At 59.6% G+C, this 23,170-nt stretch overlaps 1 protein-coding gene across 2 annotated transcripts; it reads left to right on the top strand.

Moving 5' to 3' along the window:
• The first annotated feature begins 6,729 nt into the window (after positions 1-6,729).
• Positions 6,730-22,899, top strand: ELOVL3 (ELOVL fatty acid elongase 3). 2 transcript variants are annotated; one of them, XM_075934529.2, is made up of 4 exons: positions 6,753-6,972; positions 15,156-15,287; positions 18,783-18,934; positions 20,033-22,899. In XM_075934529.2, exons 1-4 carry the CDS (start codon positions 6,866-6,868, stop codon positions 20,452-20,454), a joined length of 813 nt encoding a protein of 270 aa, XP_075790644.2. In that variant the 5' UTR covers positions 6,753-6,865; the 3' UTR covers positions 20,455-22,899. The 2 variants fall into 2 exon arrangements, with proteins under 2 accessions (XP_075790646.2, XP_075790644.2); XM_075934531.2 differs by lacking the exon at positions 15,156-15,287 and having other exon boundaries at positions 6,730-6,972.
• Positions 22,900-23,170: the final 271 nt, after the last annotated feature.

Below are 23,170 nucleotides of genomic sequence, written 5' to 3'. Positions count from 1 at the left end.
CAGCCCCTTTTGGGGTGGCAGAAAATTTCACTGACGTCCCAAGTCCTAACACACCAGCCCATTCCCAGGCCCCTTCCTGGCATCACTCTGGTCTCCCCCATAGCTCTGGTGTGAGCACTGGCCCCTTGAACGGGGTCTGTTCTGCTGAGCCTGGCTCTGGATCCTTTCTGCCTTTCCGAAAGCCCCAGGGTCCACTGAAGGTGTCACCTGCCCCCTGGGACTGACAACCCGCTCGTTAATTTCACCGCAGGGGCCTGCCCAGCCTTCACCCTCGTTAGCCTGTGATGGAGTCTCATCTCACCCCAACTGAGCGGTGGGCGAGAGTTTGGAGAAGTCCCAAACGGCCGCAGGAGCAGCAGCACCGTCGGCCACGAGGGGGTAAAGCCAAACCCCACTGAAATCTCTCTTCGTGCCGCCATCAGCCCCCGGGCCCGGGCACCCTCCCCCAGCTGGCAGTTACTAAGCCCGGGAGACAGTTACCGGAATCCGGAGCCTACTCTGATCGTGGCTACTCTGAGCTGGGCACAGGCCGACAATGCCCTGGCCCACACGGCGCTGCAGAGGACAGATGTCGCGGGGCCCCAAGGTTAGCGCTTTCGGTGGCTGTTTTTCGCTCCCTTTTCCACTTCTCTGTGGGAGGCTCGGAAGGCGGTTTGCCGTCCCGTAAACAGGGTCAGGGAAAGAAGTTCTTAGCGCGGGCTGCTGGGTTGTCCTAGGCTGCTTTCTTGTTGAAAATACTTACAGATGTACGAGGGAAAGAGAAATAAGGCCACAATGTGTGACCCCCCATGGGCTCTTGTCCCTGGAAAGTTGCTCTGAAGAACGAGGGCAGGGAATAAGGGTGGAGTGGAAGATAAAACGGTGATAACCAAGCGAAGAAAGGGAGCGTCCGGGCAGGTCAGTCTGCACAGCTGCATGAGTTAAGGGTGATTTTTATCGCATTGCTGTGGTTTTGTGTAGACAGTTTCCCAATGTAAACTGGGCATGTGTTGCTTTGGCTTGCCCTTGTAGCTTGTTGGGGCAAGGCTAACAATCGAACCAGGGCTATGCGATATACGGGTTGCTGGGTTAGCTGAAGTAGGGCTAGTGCGTGAAAGTCTAAGAATCGGTTTGGGTAACTTTCCTGCTGAGTGGGCTGGAAGATGTCGATATAAATATCCGAAACAAGCCAGCCTCGTTCTGGGCAGTACGAGGAGGAGTGTTGTAAAAGAAAGACATGAGAGTCGGTCTTCTGCTCTAGTCCAGCGTTTCTCAACCGGTGCTACGAGGAACCTTAGGGGCACTCAAGAGAAGTCTGGGGGGATGTCAACACCACGGAAATTTAGAGAAAACTGAATTTTTGTTTACCGTTTTACAGCACTTTATTCTTTTTGTACTTTTTACACCCCAAAATGTCATCGCCCGCCCAGCTATGATTAAGTTGCTTGAACAAATGTGTTGCAATGGTAGAAAACAATTTTGTGCATCTGAAAACGGTAGGTATTGGAGGCACTTAGTTTTATTTTATTTCTTTATTTTTTAAAAGGGGTACTTTATAAAAAAAAAAAAAAGAAAGTCGAGAAACACTGCTCTAGTCCACACCTATATGGCCTCAACTGGAGGATTGTGTCCAGGTCTGGGTGCCACATTTCAGGAAAGATGTGGAGAAACTGGAAAAAATCCAGAGAAGAGCAACTAACGGTCTAAAAACCATGACAGATGAGAGAAACTGGGTTTGTTTAGTCTGTTTTCAAAAGTACCTAAAAGCGTGTTACAAGGAGGAGGAGGAAAAATTGTTCTCCTTGGCCTCTGAGGACAGGACAAGCAGCAACGGGCTTAAAGTGCAGCAAGGGAGGTTTAGTTTGGACATTAGGAGAAACTTCCTGCCTGTCAGGGTGGTGAAACACTGGAATAAGTTGCCTAAGGGGGTTGTGAAATTTCCATCACTGAAGGCCTGCTAGGACCGGTGCTGGGCCGCCCAGGCCCAACTTGCCTCCCCGTCCCTTCGGGGCTGGGCATGGTAGCCTCAGACCCCCACCCTGGAGGAGCTGGGGAGCGGGGGGAGAGGGCTGGCAGCTGCAGTGCCATTTTGGTGGGCGGCAGGGTGCAGCTCTGCATCGCCCCAACGAGGGGAGGGAGGAATTTGGCTATGGGGCCTCGCGTACAGAGGGGTAGGCGGGGGTTTCCTTACCTCCGGTGCCATGGGGGGTTGGTGTTCGGATTCTGCATTCTCAACCTCACCTCTGTCTCCAGGGCGTCTTGTTTGGGGATTGTCCTGTACGGGAAACCTGGTAACCTGCCACCCTCTCCTGTCCACTGCGGGCTGGCGAAGAGGGGACAGTGACCTCCTGGCATTGCTCCCTCCCCCGCCCGCGCCAAGCAGCTCTGCCCGCTCGCCTGTCCCCTTTGTCCCATAGCAGCGCCCCGTTTCAGAAGCAACGGCTCTCCAGGGAAGCAGAACGCCCCGACTGGCTCCAGAAGACAGGATCGCCCCCGAGCCCAGGACGGGAGCCCAGCCTGCCAAAAAGCCCAGGGCTCACGGCTCCGGCGTGCAGGCTCTCGTACCCAGCGGTCCCACTTCGGTCCCTGGGGAGACCTGGACAAACCTCCCGGGATTAAGAACCCCACCACGGAGCTGAGTCCCTCGCCTTGGGGTCCATCCAGGGTCTGTGGCGGTGTGAGGGTGTTTGGGGTACGCTCACGGGACTCCTCCAAAGAGCAGCTCCGTGAAGCCAAGCCCTGGAGGGCTCACACTGGAGCCTGCTGGGCCCCACGTGGGGTTAAATAGCCTCCTTTAGAGCAGCCCCAGGGCCTTCCTGGGAGGCATGCTGCTTCTGCTCTAAAGCTGTGATGCGCCTGAAACTACAAGGAGACCCGAGGCGGGTGTTGCTCTTGCCAGAGCTTGTAGCAGGCCTGCTGTGATCTCAGGGGTGCCTGTTAGCATGCACACACGTTCTTCTTCCCTTGGGACGGTTTTCTCTTGTGTTGGCACCTTAGGAAGAATAACAAGGCTTGCGTAGGGAGTGCATGGGGGATCTGTAACCGCTGGTGGTTACACTCTGCACTGCCCCTAGGGGCAAGGGGACAGGCAGACCTTGGGAGGCAGCGCCTCTCTGCTAGGAGTGCTGCAGTGCAGGCAGGGAGCTGGAAGGACCGTGGTCAGAGGCGAGAGAGACGTCTCTGCCTGAGACACGGGATGGCTGCGAGCGCCGACAGAGCGTGTGGGTGCCCTTGCAGGATCATCAAGGCGGGTGACAGCTGCAGATGCCCGGAGGTTTCCAAGGGCACTGTCCTGATGCTGGGAGAATGCTTTCTCCTTCCACCCCCCTCTGCTCCTGAGTGACTATTGAGTGCACTGAGTCAAGCTTCCTGGGATGCAGAGGGGAATGCCAATGATCTGTGAGCTGAGGTTGGATTACTAGAGAGAGATCCACTGGGTTATGCTGAAGTGAGGCCTAAGCCATTGTCAGTCATGCCAAGCTATTGGCCTCAGCATCATGCAGCAGTGAGTTACACAGGTTAATTACAGGCTGGATTAAAGAGTATTACTTTCAAAACAGTTGTCTTTTTGGTTTCACTGTGGCCTTGTGCAATGGGACATAGTGAGCAGAGGCACAGGGAACGTCTGCGATGTACTGTTTGTGTTTTCATACTCTTGCCAGCTGTTTTAATTCTCGCTACAGGAAATTGGCCTACCCCAGCGAGGTGTAACTCATGGTAGTTGTAACCACGACAGCCGCCCGGTCTAGGGCAGTTTTGCTCACTGTGCGTGCGTGCCTAGAATTTGCAGGATGTGCTGATGGAATCGTAGCGGCGCTGGGATGGGTTGCAGGGAGCGCCCGGCTCTTACAGGGAACATTCAGGTAATTAACAAGCACCTCCCTGCATAGGCTCTTGCTTTCCATGCGTGTTGCTTTAGTAAAACCAGCAGGGGAAAAAACCTGCCTGGATGGAAACCAATGACATTCGGCAACCCTGCACGTGGGCAACCGTCAACAAAACGTCTCGTGGGCCACGTGGATCCCCGCTGGCTGCCCACCGCTACCTGCCCACCTTCACTCAGCAGGGCCACCAGAGTCCGACCGACTGCAGGGCCAAGTACAGTGAGCAGCTGACAGCTTGTAAAAGGCCCACCCCAGAGAACCAGGACTGTGGCCTTCTCTGATTGTACGCTCTGCTGTAGCCTCCTGGGAGCCGGGGGCCCAACAGCACGGCGTTCAAGGGGGCCAACGCCTGCATGTTACACGGTGCTGCCATATCTGCCATCTTCTCCCTCCTTCTAATTCACCTGACACCCTCCTGACTGGAGCTTTGCTACCAAGCTAACGGCACGGGGCCGACACGGCAGCCGTGAGCGGAACGTGGCCTCACTGGGCACCCATCACAAGGGCAAGATTTTCCCTCCGCACTCTGCTGTGAATGCTTCACTAGTGCAAAATAATCCCCTTGCACCATTGGGGTGTGTCTGAACTACATGGCTCCAGCGATGGAGGCATGTAGATTAGGCTGATCGGCAAAGGGAAATGAAGCCGTGATTTAAATAATCGTTGCTTCATTTAACTTTACATGGCTGCTGCGCTGAGCTGACAAACAGCCGATCAGCCGTTTGTCGGCTCAGCGCGCTAGTCTGGACGCTCCCGCGCCGACCTGAAAGCCCTTTGTCGACCTCCCCGTTATGCCTTGTAGAATGAAGTTTACCAGGGAGGTCGATAAAGGGCTTTCAGGTCGGCAGCGGAGCGTCCAGACTGCCCCGATCTGCCGACAAACAGCTGATCGGCAGAGCGGGGCAGCCATTTACATTTAAATGAAGCCACGATTATTTAAATCACGGCTTTATTTCCCTTTGAGGAACAAACAAATCTACATGGCACCATCGACGGAGCCACGTAGTTTAGACATACCCATGGGCTACGTCTAGACTGGCATGATTTTCCGGAAATGCTTTTAACAGAAAAGTTTTCCATTAAAAGCATTTTTGGAACAGAGCGTCTGGATTGGCATGGACGCTTTTCCACAATCTAGACGCTAGATTGCTTTGCCAATCTAGACGCGCTTTTCCGCAAAAAAGTCCCAATCGCCATTTTCGCAATTGGGGCTGTTTTGTGGAAAACAAATCTGTCTACACTGGCCCTTTTGCGCAAAAGCACTTTTGCCCAAAGGGGAGCAGCATAGTATTTCCGCAAGAAGCACTGATTTCTTACAGTAGGAAGTCAGTGCTTTTGCGGAAATTCAAGCGGCCACTGTAGACAGCTGGCAAGTTTTTCCGGAAAAGCGGCTGATTTTTCTGGAAAAACTGGCCAGTCTAGACACAGCCTTGGTGTGCACGGTGCTCCAGGATACAGGTTCTTGCCCTCAAGAGAAGAGTGGTTGTCAGCCATCTGCACAAGTTGCAGCAATAAAAAAAAAAATTCTGCCTGTCCTCTCAACTAGCCATTAAGAAAGCAAGATGAGACCTTGCATAGTAAGTGAAAACCAAACTGGCTCAAGGAAGGCAAGGCCGGGAGGGACAGCAGAAGCAGCACCGAAGCAGAGGATCTGAAAAAGCAATTCATGTTATGGGAAGCGGGGTGCAGGTGCTGGTACAACTGGTGTTTCCCATCAGGAATTGTCTAGATTTTGAGCAGAGAGAAGTGTCGGTCGAGGCTGGCTTAGCGGTAGCCAGGCACAGGAGTCAGGCCGGTGACCTCTAAGGAATGAGAGCTATGTGGCATGTTCCTAATAAAAGTTTTGAGGAAGGAACGGTTCTTCTAAGAGAGAAGGAATCATTCCAGTTATGTTGCTGGCCAGGCAACACTTGTTACACAAGTCAAACGGGCTGGCGTGGTGCAGATGGGTCTTATCTTGGTGTGGGCGGATTAAATTCACAGCCAGTCGCAGTCCACCCCTGTCATGCATACCTGGCAGATGACAGGAGAGCAGTGCAGGCAGGGACACACACCAGGAAAGTGCTAGTAAAAGCAGGTGCCAAGGTGTCAGGCCCCCATTGGAGAAATCCTGCTCTTTACTAGCTAGCCTAGAGTCGCCCTGCCCAGCCGGAAGCCAGCGGGCTGTAGTCTGAGCCCTGCCTGTCAGCCAGCAGCGTGTGTGAAAGCGCTTTGACAGGACACGCTGCCCCGGGGGCTAGACTGCTGGAGAGCTTCGGCCCAGCCTGCCTCTGCGACCCACTGGCCTTCTGGACCCGCTGCTACCTCCCCTGCTTGTCCTTGTGTTCAGCCACAGGCCTGACTAGCCCAGGCGGTCACTGGAGCTGAGGTCAGCAAGACAGCCCGGCCCTAATGTGCCTGTAGGTAAGTGTCCCCTCAGCGTGCTGGGCATGGGGGGCAGGCCCAGGGCTGGGGAAATGGGGTCAGAGGCCCTCGGGGAGGGAGGGCATGTTCAGGGATGCTGGGCAAAGGGCAGTGGGCAGGGGCAGGGGCAGAGCCGCTGGAGAGGAGTCACCTGTGTCAGGGCAGAGACCCTGCAGCGGGGTGGGGAGGGTTAAGGGCAGCAGCAGACTGGGGGGCAGCACTCAGCTGCAGAGGGCAAGGCGGGGGGGGAGGGTTAAGGGCAGCAGCAGACTGGGGGGCAGCACTCAGCTGCAGAGGGCAAGGCGGGGGGGGAGGGTTAAGGGCAGCAGCAGACTGGGGGGCAGCACTCAGCTGCAGAGGGCAAGGCGGGGGGGGAGGGTTAAGGGCAGCAGCAGACTGGGGGGCAGCACTCAGCTGCAGAGGGCAAGGCGGGGGGGGGGCTATGCGGCCCCTGTCAGTCATGACGCGGCGGGCGGGGCGGGGGCGCCCCCGGCGGCGGGATTGGCTGCCGGCCGCAGGAGGGGCGGGTCCGTCCCGCGGGTCCCCCGCTCGGCGCTGCCCGGCCGCACTGAAGCCGCCGCTCCCGCAGGGCCGGCCCCATGGAGCTGCTGGGAGCCAACCTGTCCGCGCTGCCGCGCCCGCGCGAGTTCGACTTCGAGCGCCGCTTCGACGAGCTGCAGGCTCTCCAGTGGATGCGGGACAACTGGTGAGCGGGCCGGGCTGCACTGGGCCGAACCGGGCCGGGGCCGGGCTGGTGCCGGGCTGCACTGGGCCGAACCGGGCCTGGCTGCACTGGGCCGAACCGGGCCTGGCTGCACTGGGCCGAACCGGGCCGGGGCCGGGCTGGTGCCGGGCTGGTGCCGGGCTGCACTGGGCCGAACCGGGCTGGTGCCGGACCTAGCTGAGCCGCGCCGCACAGCTGGAGCCCGGGCAGAGCGGTGCGCGCCCGGAGCTGCGCTGGTGCGCGGGGCTGCCGGTGCGCTCTCTGCTCCTGGCTCCGATGGGCCGTGCGAGGCCGGGTCTGCAGGGGGGTCAGGCGAGGTCCGGGCGGGCAAATTTTGGGCAACTGGGCGGCGAGCCGTGAACGCTCCCAAGACTGGGGGTTGGGGTGTGGGCTTTGGGGTGGGGCCAGGGCGGGGGGCTTGGGGTGCTCTGGCCTGGGACTGAGAGGTTCAAGGGGGGCTGGGGATCAGGATGCAGGTGACACTTGCCTAATGCAGCAGCATGTCCCCTCTCCTCCTCCTGCTCCTGCAGGCACAGCCAGTGGCTCTGCCAGCCCCACCCATGGGCTGCAGGTCCCAGCCGGTGGGAGCTGCAGAGATGGCGTTTGGGACCGGGCAGCACACACAGTCCCCCAGGTGCCCCTGCTTCCAAAGCCGGGTACAGAGTCTAAATCCGTGTAGCCTCCTGGAAGATGGTGCGTGGTCAATAGAGCAATGGCCGTGACACAAAACTAGGTTAGCTATCCTGCTTACCTCAGTCCCAATGTAAGGTTACTGTTGCTGGTGAAAGTTGAATATTAAACTCCTTCGTAGCCCTGGGCCTTTTGCAAGCCGGGAACTAAACTTCTTATGCTGCTGGCTTGAATAGTGAAACCCATTGTCCAAGATGAACCAACACTTGCTAGGTTTCAGAAAGCATGATTCAATGTGTAATTGTTTTGCGTCTCAAAGGAGATGTTAGAGAGCAGCATCTTTATATGCCGTTCTTGTTTGAACTCTCTTTCTTCCCTTGGCACAAACGTACATTGTGCAAGGAACGTCTACACGGCTGCTTTTAGTCCGGCGTTAGCTGGCTGGACTGTGGGTCTCTTATTCCTCTGTAGACGTACCCTGAAGAGCTCCTTCAAGGTCGCAATGCTCATGATAAAGCCTCATCTGGCTTACTTAGTGTTCAAATATCCTTAAGCAAATGTGCATTCCCTGAGCACAGGGGGCGTTTTTCGGGTGCATAGCGGCAGCTTGAAACTGAACAGTTATAAATAGCTTTAAAAGAGCCAGCTGGTACAGTCCCTCACTGTGTGAAGGCCTGAGCCCTGTTTGTAGGGGCTTAGACAGGAACAGGAGAGCAGAGGCTGCCGTAGGTCACAATTAGGAGTGGGGAGGTAGGACTGTAATTGGAGAGACCTACTTGGTGTGATTTGTCAGGTGCTCGCTCGGGTGATGCTGTAGGTAGAACACCAACAATCGCAAGGTCTTGCCTGCTAACTGAGGCGCTCTCAAAGGTCTGTGATCTCCGATCTTCTCCAGTGAAATGCACCTGGGCCCGGTGGCCGTAGCCAAGGCTTAGTCCGCTGAGGCGGTAGGGAGCCTGCAGGTTGGACTGGGTGGCTGTGGCATTTCGAAGGGCCGGCACCATGTAAACTAGCCAGTCCTGGGAGATGAAGATGGTGCATGAGAGGGGACGTGGCCCCACAGCACCGTTCTCCTTCTGCGTCGAGTCCCTGTTCCTCTTGCCAGGGTTCCCGAGTGGTCTGCGTGCTCGGCGACTTCCGCTGCGTGGTGCGGCTTAGGCTGCCCAGCGCGTCTGGCGAGAGCCCCGGTGCCCTGGTTTTGTCCCTGGGGCGGAGGTGAGTCGTCAAGTTGTGTTCGCCCCTTTCCTAAGGGAAAATTGCAACCTGATGTCTCGCCACGTCTCCGGCGCGCCGACTGACAAGCACATCCTGCTTGAGGCTGAAAACGCAAAGTGCCCTCCTGTGTCTGGCCCGGCAGGCCTCGTACCAGGAAGCGCTTGTGGGCCGTTAGCCTCGCGGGGCACAGTCAGAGGAGGAGTTGTGGGTTGAGGGGGAAACTCGTTCCCTTGTGCAGTTGGAATGCCCAGGGCAATTTGAGTAGGAGGCATGTTTCACGTGCGCCTCCGGTTCAGCCACACGCAAAGCTGCAGCCCCGGGATCGTGCCGTGTGAGAGGACGGGCAGCGGCTGCATTTGATTTGCCCACGCTTGGTATGTCTGGGCTGGTAGCCAATCGCCTTTTCCTGGCCTGCTCAGATTTGCACTGAGCCATGGTATTTGTCAAAACTAGAAGCCCTCGAAGGGCGGAGGTGGGGGGCGTCCAGTTTTGGCTTGAGCCCCAGCTGATCTGGGACCAGAACTGAAAACACCTGTGTTGTATTGACCGTCATAGACACTTCTTGTGCACACTGAGATGAGGGGACAAATGCTCACAGCACACACCCCTCCCTCTTCCAGCTTCCCCCCTGAGCTAGGAGTGACCCCAGCGAGCCTTGGGCATGTAATTGTAAAAGAATAGGCTGCACCCTGCTTCCATTGGGACGGCTGTTGTGCATTCCCGGTTCCAAGCGTGGAAGTAGGACTGGCTGGAAGAGAGACATCGACGTCGGGTGAGGTTCTCTTCTTTGTCGGGTTAAGTTCTGTTGATGCTCACACGGGCTCTTCCTCAGCCCTGACACGGTGCGAGACACGGCCTCGGGTCTCGGGAATAAAGGTCGCTTCTTTGTGGCTTAGAGCAGTTTGGAAGGAGCCGGGCCGTTGCTGGGAGTGGCTCGGAAAGTAACTTTCTCGGAGAGGCGTGTCCCGGCAGCAGGCCAGCGCGCTTGATTACTGTGCGGTGAACTGTTGTGAGTGCGGAATGGAATGAATGGGCCGGTTGTCATAGGTGTTAATGATGCTGTCGCTGCACGCTATTCAGTTCCCAGGCATGGGTAAGATTGCCAGCAGAACCCTCGGCTGGCTTAGTCCCATGACAAACACACCCTGGAAGGGGGGAGCAATCCAGCCCAAAGCCCAGCTGATGAAATGAATAGAGGGAAGGATTCAGACCAAGCGTTTTGAAATCCAATCTAAACTCAGCCCAGTCCTCTTCCTTTCCAAAGTCCTTTGGGGCCCTGCTTGTGGGGGATGGGCGGGGAGTTAATTTCTGTTGCTGGACCTTGAACTCGCTGTGTGCTGGTCGAGTGACTCTTGCCTTTCGCAGACCCGGAGAGCAGCGTGGAGGGGAATGGCTTCTGTTGGCATTCACATGCCGACCACTGGCAGCTCCTGCACCTGTTGTGGGTAACACCTCGGAGCCCTGGCGTGCTGCCCACCGCGCACACTCCCGGCTGCTTTTGCCAGGTCCCTCTTGCTTTGAAACAAAAAACAGGACTGTGTAGCACTTCGCAGACTAACAAGATGGTTTATTAGGTGATGAGCTTTCGTGGGCCAGACCCACTTCCTCAGATCAAATAGTGGAAGAAAATTGGCACAACCATATATACCAAAGGATACAATTAAAAAAATGAACACATGAAAAGGACAAATCAAATTTCAGAACAGAAGGAGAACGGGGTGGGGAGGTAAATGTCTGTGAGCTAATGATATTAGAGGTGATAATTGGGGAAGCTATCTTTGTAATGGGTAAGATAATTAGCGTCTTTATTCAAACTTAGGTGTAAAGTGTCGAATTTAAGCATTCTAAAGCCAGACTAACAGGGCTACATTTCTATAACTATTCCTCTTGCTTTGGTTTTTCTCAGGCGAGCTGGGCTGCTTCTTGCCACTGTGCTGCTGCCTGGCAGTGCCATTGGGCTCTGGATCGGGTGAGAAATAGCAGGGGGTAGGCAGGCTTCACGTTGGGGGGAGGCTCCAGAGTGCTCACTGGCATGTTGGCAGCTGGATGGCTCCACCCTTGGCCTGGGAACCTGGAGGAGCGTGGAGCGAAGCAGAGGCCTTTCGATATGTCCCCAGCCTGACCGCAATGCACCAAGTTTGTCCAACTTCCGGGCTCAAACGCCCCTTGTTTGCGAGCTGTGACGCCCGCAGAGCCCTAGGGCCACTGCGCCAGCCCCCTCCTGTTCACGTGTGTCCATCTCTTCTCTACCTGGCGTCAGCCCGGCATGAGGGCCTGGGAGCCTTCATGCACTTGCTACGTATGGCTCACGCGGCTGTGTCCTGCCCAGCTCAGGCCTAGGCGTGGGCTCATTGGAACAGAGGCTGGCCTGCTCTCCCTGAGCTCTCTGCCGCCCTGCTTCTGAGGCAGGGGCTTGGAGAAGAGAAATAAACGTAGCTCCCCGCTGGCCATAGCTGTGCAATAGATGTGACCCCTGGCGCCCAACATTGGCGTCAGCCCTGCTCCATCCCACCCCTACGGCGTCCGCCCTGAGAGTGGGGATGGAGTCGGAACCGGGCCTTGGGCCGTACAACGGGGAAGGAGGCCCCTGTCCCGGTGGCTGCGCCTGTGTTGGGCTTGGCGGCTAGTTCTGCGTGGGACCGGGCCATGCTGCCGAACCAGAAACGATGGGCGTGTGGTCCAAGTACTGGACTCGGAACGGGGAGGCTTGGTGTGCCCAAGTACGTGGATTACCCTGACTCGGTTTCCCATCTCTCGAAGGGTGCCAGTGGTGCTTCCAGCTTGTCCTTGGTTGCTCTGGCCTCGTGGGGACCCAGGCTCTCGCCTGGGTGTGTGGAGAGCTAGTCCAGAGGCTCCCCGAGCACTTGGGCGTTTCATGCACAGCCACAAGGGGCCTTGGCGTCACCAGGCCACACCCCTCCGTGCTCGTGTGGGCCGCGTCGTGTCGGCTGCCGCTTGGTGGCTGTAACTTGAGCTTCCTGCGCAATTGGGGCGTTTTCCTCCTCTGGCCCTGGTGCGAGGGGATCCTGCCTTCTGTGCACTGTTACTCACCACAGACACGCCCCTCTCTGGGCACGTCGGGCCCAGTGCATGCTGGGTAGAACCCAGCCCGGGTGTCTGGTCCGGCTCCCATGGGGCTGCAAGCCCATAGGAACGGCTGGAGGCTTGGGATGAGGCAGGAGAATTGTCTGCTGGATTGTGGGCCTCAGCGCTGCTTGACGGCCTTGGCGCCCCAGTGCTGCGGGGGGGTGACGCAGACGAGCCAATGGGCACAGCCCCTGGGGAGGCGATTGTGTGCAGGGACGGGGGCGCCCGCCGCGTACGGCCACCCGCGTGCCCCGGCCCCGCTCAGGCGGCTGCGGCCCAGCGTGGGCCCCCGTCCGTGCCCGGCCGCCCTGCGCGATGGCAGGAGTTGGGCGGGGGCGGGCACAGACCCGCGCGATGCTGAGTCATGCCCAGCGGGGCCAGGCCGGGAGCAGCTGTTTACTCTTGGGGTGTCTTATCGAGGCGGAGGGCGGGCAGGGGCGTCTGCTGGGCTCCTTCCTGGAAAGTGGCGGAGAGGTGACCTTCGTCCCACTCGGGCTTTCCTCGCCGGCCAGCTGGGCCCTCGGGCGCGTGCACTGCGAAGGGAAACCCCTCGGGCCCGTGGGGCTCGTGCAATGGGGTGGAACCTGGCTGCGGAGATGCTCCTGCCAGGGCAGAACCTGCGGGGGGGTGGCTACTCTGTGGTTTAGCCTGGCAAGTAAGCCAGAGTCAGCTCTGCCTTCACAGTGTCCCCATGGCCTCCCTGCGCCGGCGGTTTGTAAGCTCGGCTCTTACTGGGTGGTGGGCCTGGGGGGCCGAGCTGGGACCGCCCGTCGTGTCCCTCGCCTCCCTGATCCGCGGAGCCGCCACCCACCTGCTCCCAACTCTGCAGTGTGCCCGGGAGGGCAGGGCAGTGAGATTGCCAGTTTGGGATCTTCCTCCTTTTACGAATGAGCGGGGGGCCGAGCGCAGCGCCCAATCAGCTGGGCTCTGGCGGCCGCCACTGCTTCGGGGGGAGTAACGCTGCTTTCTAGCCCCCTTCGGAGGAGACTGGGCAGCGGCCAGCCAGGAGGGAGAGCCGGGCCGCGTTGGAGGAGTTTCCCTGTTCAAACCGAGAGGGTCAGAGCCCTGCGGAGCGGGGACCCCCAGCTCCTGAACACACGGCTCCCGAGAGCAGAGGGCTTGTGGGAGGACCCCGGGGGTGATGCGGCCGTTGGGCTCCCCTCTTGCCCTGGCAGCAGAGCCGCGCTTGCTCGCACACGCCCCAGGGCGGGCTCGGCAGGAAGGAAGGGTTAACCCTGTCCTCACGCCGAGCAAACAGCCCGCCTCCCCTTTGGCAAACACCGGCTGTCATGGGAGCTTAGCTCAGCTGAGCTGACTGCGTCTCTTCAGGGTGCCTCGGCACTTCCTGCTGCAGGATCCTGCCCGGCCCAAAGCCAGCCTGGGCAGGGACTGGGGGCTAGGCGGGGGCTGTCCTGTTGCGGGGCTGGGGGCTCTCCGACGCTCACTTCAGCGTGCCATGCCTGACGGGGGGTGCGGGCCAGAGCGAAGCCTCGTCAGGCCAGGAGCACCCGCCGACCCAGGCCTCCCCCGGTGAAGTGCAGGAGATCAGCTCCCAAGGGTCCTTTCTCGCCTGACTGTTAATCTCCTGTTTGGGGGCCAGGGGGAAGGTGGCACGTTGCTGCCGCTACGCCACGACCCTGCCCTGCGACACGGCTAGCTGGCAGAAAAGCCGCCAGGTCCGCGCCTACCCCTAAGCCACCTGCTACTCTGGTCCTGGCATGTACCGTCTGCCAGGGCACAGCCGGAGACCATCACCCTGGTCTGTTCGGCTGAGTGGGGCTGAACGTGGAGTCCGGTGTCCGGGCAGAAAGGCAGGAGCAGTAACTTGAATGTCAGTTGATGGGCAGACGCTCTTGGGGCGTAGGGAAGGTGCCTGGGGATTCCTGACCAGGGCGTGCCGGCCTCACGCTCGCACACTGCAGATCGTATTTCAGACGAGATTGCTGTTCCCTGGAGCCTCGTGGGGCACGTCGCTCTGAAACCTCCAGAGCAGCACGGCGGGCAGCCTGCCGGCCACGGCAGTGTGAACTGGAGCTAGGGATGGGAAATCCCAGGGAAATGTTAGGTGTGCCTAGTGGTTAGCCGGTTAACCGGCTAACATGGGATCCCGAGCTAGGGCCCCCGCCCCCCTCCCCGCACTGCTGGCTCCCAGCTTCCCCCCGCCGGAGCACCCCATGTCTGCGGTGGGCTCCCTGCGGGGCTGGACTAGCCCTCTGCCCCAACAGGTGGGGAGCTGCTCCAGTCCTTCCCTGTTACTGCTTAACCGGCTCAGGAAGCATTACCTGTTGAGGGGTCACCAGGTGACCAGTGAACCCTTTACGCCCCTCACTGGACAGTGCTGGGCAGAGGGGCCCTGGCGGCTAGCGAAGGCAAAGAGCATGAGGCCTGGGTTCAGGGAGAGGCAGGCCGGCTGGAGAGGGCCCCGGTTGCTCTGGCTCTCGCCCCAGATGGAGGGGTGTGACCTAGGGTGGCTGGAGCCCAGCCCACGGGCTGCGCTTTCTGCGGCTGCCCTCTGGGGAAGTGCAGCTTCCTATGGCCAGGGCTGTGACGGGCAGCAAGAGGTGGTGTTAGCCCTCGGCCCCGAACTCGGGGATTTAAGAACACAGTGATGTGGGCAGCCGGGGGGAGGGAGGGGGCTGCCTTGGGTTCTGCGGGGCCGGGGCTGAGGAGCCGGCGTCGGGTGTGTGAGGGGCTCGTGACAGTCGAATTTCCCCGGGAGATGATTCTTGCACCTTTTAAAGGCAATTTAACCCTCCGCCAACGGCCAGTCCAGGGAGTGGATTTCGCCCCGGCTGGTGGATTGTCAGGGCTGCCTTTTCCATCAGCCTGCCTCCTCCGAAGGGCGTATCGGAAAGGGGGTCCCAGGCCTGGGGCCCTACGGCCAGCGCAGGTCACAGCAGGACACGGGGCTGTCTTGAACCAAGCCCGCTGCAAGGTTCAGCCCCCCCCTTCCAGTGCTGCCGTGGGCTCCGCGGGGGCAGGCAGCTCTGCGAACGTCTCCATAATGTAAGAGCCCCCCCCCTGTCTTTTCCTTCCCTCGCCAAGGGCGCCGCTGACGGGCTGGGCCTGCTCCTCGTGCCGAGAGCGAAGGGAATAGCAGATGCTGCCCGGGGTGCCGGGCGCCACTAGACTCCCCGTGTCCGGGCTAGCGACCCGCCCCGGAGCTGGGTAGGGCCCGTCTGCCTGTGCTCGCAGGGGCCGGCCTGCCTGAGAGCTCTTCTTCCCGCCCGCAGGCGCAAATCCTTCTCCTTCGCCGTGGCGTACGTGCTGCTGATCTTCGGCGGCCAGCGTGTCATGAAGCAGCGGCGAGGGTACGACCTGCGCACGCCCCTGGTCCTGTGGTCGCTCAGCCTGGCCCTGTTCAGGTAAGCACGGCGTCTCCTCCGGCCGCCGCAGGGCCCCGCGGTGCCGGCTGGCCCCCGAGGGAGCCGGGGAGGCCAACCCGGAAGGTGCCACCGAAAAGTCTCCAGGGGGCTTCAAATTCAGGCCTTATTTTAACACACACACACCCTGTCCCAATCCTGCAGAAGTGACCCCGCAACTGGGGGGAGGGGTCCTGCTACCGCCCCCCAAATCCCTGCCTGGCTATCCTGTGCCTTTCCCACCACAGCCGCCCGGGGGAGGCCGGGCCCTTGTCTCCGACAGGTCGGCCCAGGAGCAGGCCGGGTGCTCGTGTGCGGCTGCCTGTGGGCACCTCGGGGCCCTGACGCCCGGCAACGCTCAGCCTGAGCTGGGGCTGCATCCCTGGCGGGGGTGGGTGGTGGCCGGGCTGCAGGCCTCTGTGCTGTGCAGGGTCTCGCGCTGCCTTGCCGCCACCGACTCAGACGCCTTGGGCAGCCGCTGACTGTGGGCCTCTCCTAGGGCCCCTGGGCCCGGGCGTGGGAGCATCTCGAGGAGAAGAGCCTCCGACTCCGGAAGAGAACACGCGAGGGATGGCCAGCTCCTCTCTGGCCGGCTGGCGGAGGGTGTCCTTCAGGGGCAGCCCGTCCATACAGGCCTAGGGCGCCAAGTTCAATGGGGCGCCAAATTCAAGTGTAATATCATGGCCGGGTTTGGAGGCGGGAGAGCCGATTGCAGGGTTCGCCTAGGGTTCCAGTTGCTGGCAGCTAGCCTAGGGCCACGCCTGGTGTCCTTATGTACCCTTCCTTGGCTGCTGGGGAGGTGCGCGGGGAAACTGACAAACTTCCTGCTTGCTCCCCCAGCAGCGAGGCTAAAAGCTGGCCCCCAAACGGCACCGACGAGCTGGGTCCTGCCACACACAGATTTCTTTTGGGAGCAGCGGGGTATGTGTCAAGTACCCGCCACGGACAAGTCGTAAAAGCGAGATAACAAATCTTCTATCGCAGGCCTCTGTGCGAAGATTCAGTTCTTTGTCTTTAAACAGTCTATAAACTGCCCATAAACAGCTCCGCTGGCTTCCTGTAGGACTCCAGTGCGCCTGCCGAGTGACTCAGCCACAGCTTAGCTCTGTAGTTCAGGGCTCCCCGCCAACAGCCTTCAGTTTTCCCGCCCTCCGCTCAGCACCTGTTTGCTGCCGAGCGCGACCGTCGTCCTCGTGAGCTCAGTCGGTGTAAGGTGCTGACGCACGAGGGGGCGACACTTGCTGGGAGTGATGCTGGATTCTCACTGGCCTGCGTGGTCCGTGTAGGGTAAGGGAAGATGTGGGATGCTAGAATGACACCTTGCCATACAGTGTCCTGGCACGTGCAAGCTCTCGCACGGATAGTGCATGCACTACCACCGTGAGGCCATAGCCCCGCTTGAATGACTGTTATGCTTGTGAGTCTACCTGAGCGCCTCTTTCGAAGTATTGAAGGTGTTTGTAGCCCTGGGTTGCTGAGATACCGTGCTCTGCCTCTTATCTCTCGGCTGGTATTTCATAGGTGATGTTCTGACAAAGCAGTTCTAGGGGAGAAGCCACAGTTGCTGACCCCAGCTCAAACTGCTTCCAGCCTGATGCACACACGAGAGGCTGTCTGTCATCACACCAGTGCGATTTAGCAGCTCCCCTACTCTGCCTGCAGTTACGGCTCCAGGTCTGAGAGGAGCCGTGTTAGTCTGTAGCTTTAAAAACAACACACAGTCCTGTGGCTCCTCAGAGACCAACACGTATATTAGATCGTGAGCTTTCGTGTGTAAAACCCACTTCCTCAGATGCGTTGGAGTGGAAATTACAGACTCTAGGGTGCAGTTACTTGTCAATTATAGGACTAGTGTTAATGAAACCAATTGAGTCAGGCTGGATGTGTCCCATTCATAGCATTTGATGTGGAAATGTGAATATCAAAGGTGGGGAAAATTGCCTTTGTAGTGTGCTACAGCTCCAGTGCTTTGTGTGCACTCGGCTCTTCCCAAAGACTCCTCCAAATGGCGCAGCTTGCTCAATAGGAGCAGCCGTGGGAGATTTACCATAATTGGGTGGTGTTGGCCTTTCACCTCTGTGGGTGGGGCTGGGGAAGGAGCTGCATTGCACTTGTTGTATTGAATAGTTTATTTGCTGAAAGACACAGTTTGGGGGCAACTGAAACCATCTGCAAATCTGGACCAAATTCAGCAGAGAGCTTTAACCAGATTTACAAAAAGAAATTTTTAAGTCAAAATGGTTGGCTCTTCTCACTCTTCTGAAGTGAAAGGGTTTGACTTTGTGTTTCTTTTTGCAATATGGCTAGATTTGTTTCCAAGCTTTTCAGATGGGTAAAAATCACCCTCAATAAATTAATGAAAATGTCCAGGTTGAACAAAAGGCTTTGTTTGACTAGGAATGAATTTCTTGACTTTTTTTTTTCTCATTTTGCAAGAAAGGGTAACATTTTCCGTTTGGTTCATTCTAAACCCGTGTATTTGGGTTTTGCTCTTTGGTTCGGCCACTGAACTGAAAAATCCATTATTTGCGTCCCTCTGGGTTCCGTTTCTGAAATGCTGCTGAAGGCAATTCATCGGCATTTGCAGCTAAACCACGTGCAGGACTTGCTTAGCTGTCCTGTCAACAGCTTCTGTAGCTTAGACAAGCTCTGTGAGAAGTGGAAAAACGAGGGTTTAACTACCGTTGTCAGCCTCTTGATGTCTTGCCTGCGTTGGGGAGGAGAAGGGCGTTCTGTCTTAGCCTAGGTATCTACCAGGGTAAAACGTGTCTTGTCTGCTAGAAATACTAACCCTACAGCAGACCTTTAAGTCCTTGCTAATCACTATCCATAGCCAAACAAGCCAGCCATGCGGAGCCAGTGCAGCTGCTAAGCAAGGGGATGAATTTCAGCTTCTTCTCCGTCAAGTTGTCTCTGATTCAGAATTTTTAGTCTGGGGGTGGAGGAGGCAGGCTGGATTTTTCCGAGCCCAGCTGGGCTTTGCCCTGTAGCACAAGCTGTTCAATCGCTTCTCAGTCTGTAAAGCGAGCCGGCCAGCTGGTGCCATCCATCTCCGGTCGGATCAGAACCACTGCGGTGAGCCGGATGGACACACGGGCCTGGCTTCGCCAGCGCACCTGCAGAACGGCCTTTGCACATAGGGATGAGATGAGCCAGTTGAGCCGGTAGCTCTCTCCCTGATGCCCCCCTCCAGTGATGTGTTTTGTATCCGGTGAGGCCCGGGCCCGGCCCGACCTGCTGGAACTCCAGCCCAGGGGTGCTGGGAGAGGGGACCGGAATATCCTCGAGTGGGTGCTCACTGCTGGCGTGCCCCGATAAAACCCAGAGTGGGACTTGCACGGGGCAGGCTCTGAGCTGAAAGGTGTTGGCAGAGCTGCCTGGGGACCAGTGGCTGAGCTGTGCTAGGGAGCCGGGCGTCCAGAGGGGACGGAGTTGGCTGAGCTCTCTGGAGCGAGACGTCGGGCTGGGGTGTCATCCCGTCCTGTGACTCTCTTGCAGCATCGTCGGCACCCTGAGGACCTGGGGGTACATGGGCTTCGTCCTCTCCACCAGCGGCTTCAAGCGCTCGGTGTGTGACCAAGGCTTCTACAACGGCCCCGTCAGCAAGTTCTGGGCCTATATGTTTGTCCTCAGCAAAGTCCCGGAGCTGGGTGAGTGTCCCGGCGCCGCGCGGTTACGAACGCTGCCCTCGCTGCGGGCGAACGGGCTGCGTCTCAGCCCGCCTCCGCGCTCCCCCTTGTTCTGCGCCCCCGCAGCTCAGAGCGACGGGGGCTCCGTCCTGGGACCTCCGTCTAGCTCCGTCCCCCAGCGCGCTCGCTTAGGCCGTGGGGAGAAGGCCCAGGACTGGCGAGTAGGGTTCAGGCCCAGCCCTGACGCTAAGGGGAGGGAGAAGGGCGGGTGCACGGCCGTGCCCTGAGGGGTCTGGCACTGCAGCGCTTGGCACGGGGTGGGACTGGACTCCTGTAGCCTGGGTGCAGAGAAGTTCTGGTTGGGTGGAGCCAGACGATGGATTTAGTGCAGGGATCGGCAATAATTTTTGGCCGGTGGCCACTTCAAACATTTTTGCAGTGCTCCTGGACCGCCCGGAAGGGGGAGGGGCCTAAATCGAAAGGGGCGGGGCCAGGATGCTTCTGGGCTACCCCACCCCCTGACCATGATTGGTCTGGGGCTGGGGGAGCCCCTTTGCGTCCCCCCCCTTCCCATTAGGCACCTACGCCACTTCCTTGTGCGGCGCCCTGCTGCATGCTCCTTGCAGGGCAGGGACAGGGCGGGAGGAGGCTTCGGGTGCTCCCCGCAAGTGGCCTGGGGGCAGGGAGAGCGCAGAGTCTTCTCCCGCCCGGCAAGGAGCGTGGGGCACTTGGAAGTGCTGGGAGCTCCTGGCAGGGCGGGAGGAACTTTCGTGCTCTTCCCCCGCCCTCAGGCCCCAATTGACCTGGGGGCGGGGGAGCGGCAGGACCTCCACGGGCCGGATCAGCCCGCTTGGCAGGCCGGATCTGGCCCGGGGAGGCCCTTTTGCCTACCCCTAATTTAGTGCCATGGTTTATCTCAGTGGTTCCCAGCCTTGTAAGCCTTGTCACCGATCCCCCTCTGGAAAAGAAAAGCAAGGCCCGCAGTGGGCCCAGCCCTTACTTTCCACGGACCCCCTGCGGTACCGCCGTGGCCCACCAGGGGGCGTGGCCCACCGGCTGGGAACCACCGAGCGCCCCCGTGGCTTTGCCTTGTCTGACCCGGGGCGTCTCCCTCCCAAGGTGACACGGTGTTCATCGTCCTCCGGAAGCAGCGGCTCCTCTTCCTGCACTGGTACCACCACGTCACGGTGCTGCTGTACGCCTGGTACGCCTACAAAGACATGGTCGCCGGCGGCGGCTGGTTCATGACCATGAACTACAGCGTCCACGCCGTCATGTACTCCTACTACACCGTGCGGGCGGCCGGCTGCCGGGTGCCCCGCCTCCTCGCCATGGGGATCACCGCCGCCCAGATCCTGCAGATGGTGATGGGCGCGGTGGTGAGCGGCATGGCCTACTCCTGGATGCAGGACGGCATCTGCTCCACCTCCTGGGCCCAGATCTTCTGGTCGTCCCTCATGTACCTCAGCTACCTGGTGCTCTTCTGCCACTTCTTCCGGGAGGCCTACCTCAGGGGGCGGGGCAGAACGAAAGGGGACTAGCGGGGGGCGCGGCCGGCAGCTGGCGGGACTCGTGCTCCTTCGGCTGCTGCCGTCTTGCAGGCCGGAGGGGGTGGGAAGAGGCTGCTCGCGACCAGAACTTGGCACCTGTGCAGCAGTCTCAGGCGGGGGGCGGGGGGCTGCTCCCTGGGGCTTCCGGCCGCAGGCTGAGCGGTCTTTGCTCTGCAGCCTTTGGAGGCCGGGAGGGGTTGCCGGAGGGGAAGGGCCAGAGGTTTGCTCATTGCTCCCCCCCTGGGTTGAGCTGTGCTCTTGGGCAGAGCTGCTCTTCCAGGGGCCGGGGCTGGAGCCTCGCGCCCGAGGGGCGGCCCTGTCCCTGCCGAGCCTCTTGCGTCCCAGCTCGGTGGGAGAGCCGCGGGTGCCCGGGATCGGGTGCTGCTGCCAGCTAGCCGGAGAGCCTCCCGTGAACCGCTCGCGAGGGCAGGAAACCGCCGCCCGTCCCCACGTACTGCAATCTTTCTCCCGCAAGCAAGTGGGGAGGGCGAGCCAGAGGGACTGGCAGGCTTTGGGGTCCCGACTGGCTTAGAGGCCAGGTTTGAAGCCCACCTTCTCCGAAGGGCCCTCCGGCTCCCCCAAGCTAGCTAGCTGGCTGGAGCGGGCCTCTGATTTCTCCCTTGGATGCTGAGTATCCTCCTCCTCTCTGGGTTACAACTGTGACCCCCGGGTGGGGCAGAAGGAAAGGGGTAGACCCCAGCTGGCTCCCCGCCGAGGGCAGAAGCGAGACCCTCCTGCCCCTCCCGTGTGCTAGCTGCTGGCCATGAAAAGCCCTGGCACCGGATGCAAAAGGCCAGAGCCCCAGGCAGCTAGCTCAGAATTCCCCTCACCCGGCGATGGGCTCCGGCAGCTCCACGTGATCTGCCCCGGTCTGAGCGTGTACCGGGCTGCCTGGATGGGCCCTCGGAGATCATGCCACCGGGCGCCCCTCGGCGCTTGGGAGCGGATGGGTGAAGACGTGTTGGAATTTGGCCGTGGGATGCTGGAGCCACGACAGGACCGTGAGCCGGGAAGGGGTCGTGCCCACGCCGGACCTTGGAGCTCATGTTCACTGGCTGCACGTGACAAACCCGCTTGCCCGTTGGGAGTGCGGGAGACACTCTGGTTGTGATACTGGTCGAGCTGCCGGGGACCAGTTGAAAGCACCTGCTGCTTTATCACTTGAGGTCTGCCGGCAGGACTGGGGTCTGGGTACTCCCCCGGTTCTGAGTCCCTCGGTGGCCTGGGGCGAATCATTTCATCAGCTCATGCCTCAGTTTCCCCGCCTGTAACGAGGCCGCCCTACCCCCCATGGCATTTGAGGCTTGCAGTGTGTAAAGAGCTCTGAACACTGACCTTGTGCAAAGGCTCGTCGTGGTGTAATGTAGCCCCACCCCCAGCTTCCAGCACAGGAATTGCCTCTTCTGGGCACCTGTCCTGCTCCCCAACTCCCAGGGGACAGCCCAGCCAAAAGCCGCTTGATTTTTGTGACCCTGCGGAGGCAAGAGAGCTCTTCCTCCTGTAATCTAGTTGGGCAGAGCCCATCCCTTGGTGGCATGCTGCGACGTGTGACTGGACGTAGCCAGCGCCCTTCCTCGACCAGGAACGCACAGGGTAGGAGTCCCTGGAGGAAACAGAAGCGAGTGTTAATGAAGCCAGGGTCCTTGAGGGCCGGGTTCCCTTGCCAAGACGCTGCCTCTGGCCCTCTAGCAGTGTGTGCGCTCAGGAGCGTGTATCCCCACAGGCTGCGGGCTGCTGTTTCTACTTGAGCAATGAAATCAATTCCCGCGTCCTCATTTCTCAGCTGGGCTGCTGATGGTTCCGCTGTGCCCGGCACGTGATGGCCTAGTTCCGATGTTTTCCGGGGCTGGATGCTGGGAGAGAACTCGCCCCTTATGGGGGGTGACTTCTGCACAGGGCAAGCCTGCTCTAGAAACTCCTCCCCCGGCATCTGCATCTTGTCTCTGCGGGAGGGTGTTGGTGATGCTCGTTTAACAGCAGAACGTTTGTTAAAACTGTCCGGAGGGGCCCAGTAGACTCTACAGCGTCCAGACTTGCTGCCGTCTGAATTCTGCAGCCCGGTGCAAGCCTTGCTTCGTCGGCTCCTGGGTGTCACGGGCCACGTTAACACCTTGGGCAGCGCTGCTGAGCTAAGGCGCTTGTTCTGCAATCCCAGGCCGCTTTCCCACCCCCCATCGTCCCACAGTGGCCCTGCGCTCTGAGAGCGGCTCTGGCGCAGTCCGGCAGCGGCCCGGTGCCTGCGGGGGGCAGGGCGGGATGCAGAAAGGGACGCCGCTGACTGGGTTTGTATTTATATTAAATCATTTCAATTTGCCAGGTGTTCCCGCAGGGAGATGTCACTGTCTCTGCACCGGCTCTGCCCGTCCCCGCCGAGTGCAGCCGCCGCGGTGCCTGTGTGCGAGTGAGTGTGGTCAATAAAGGGGGCATTTTACCGCTCTGCGTTGTCTGGCCTGTGTGGTGGAGCAGCGGGAAAGCGAAGCCCTGACCCCTAACCTTGTGCAAAGGCTCGTCCTGGTGTCCTGCAGCCCCTGCTCCCAGCTTTCAGCGCAGGAGTTACTGGGGTGGGCCAGCTGCCAGCCAAAGGCAACGGCATGGGCTTCTCGGTGGGCGCTGAGCTGGAAGCCATGTGTTTGCCTTCGGCACCCTCTTCATCCTGCCAAACAAACAGCTGCACCCAAGTGCCCCCCTGGCTGGCCAGGCCGGGCAT

This window comes from Pelodiscus sinensis, chromosome 8 (genome assembly GCF_052426305.1).
Source record: "Pelodiscus sinensis isolate ZL-2025 chromosome 8, ASM5242630v1, whole genome shotgun sequence".
In the NCBI taxonomy this organism is placed as follows: Eukaryota; Metazoa; Chordata; order Testudines; family Trionychidae; genus Pelodiscus; species Pelodiscus sinensis.
Note: the sequence above shows the minus strand (reverse complement) of the source record. Positions and strands in the feature narration are given on the sequence as shown.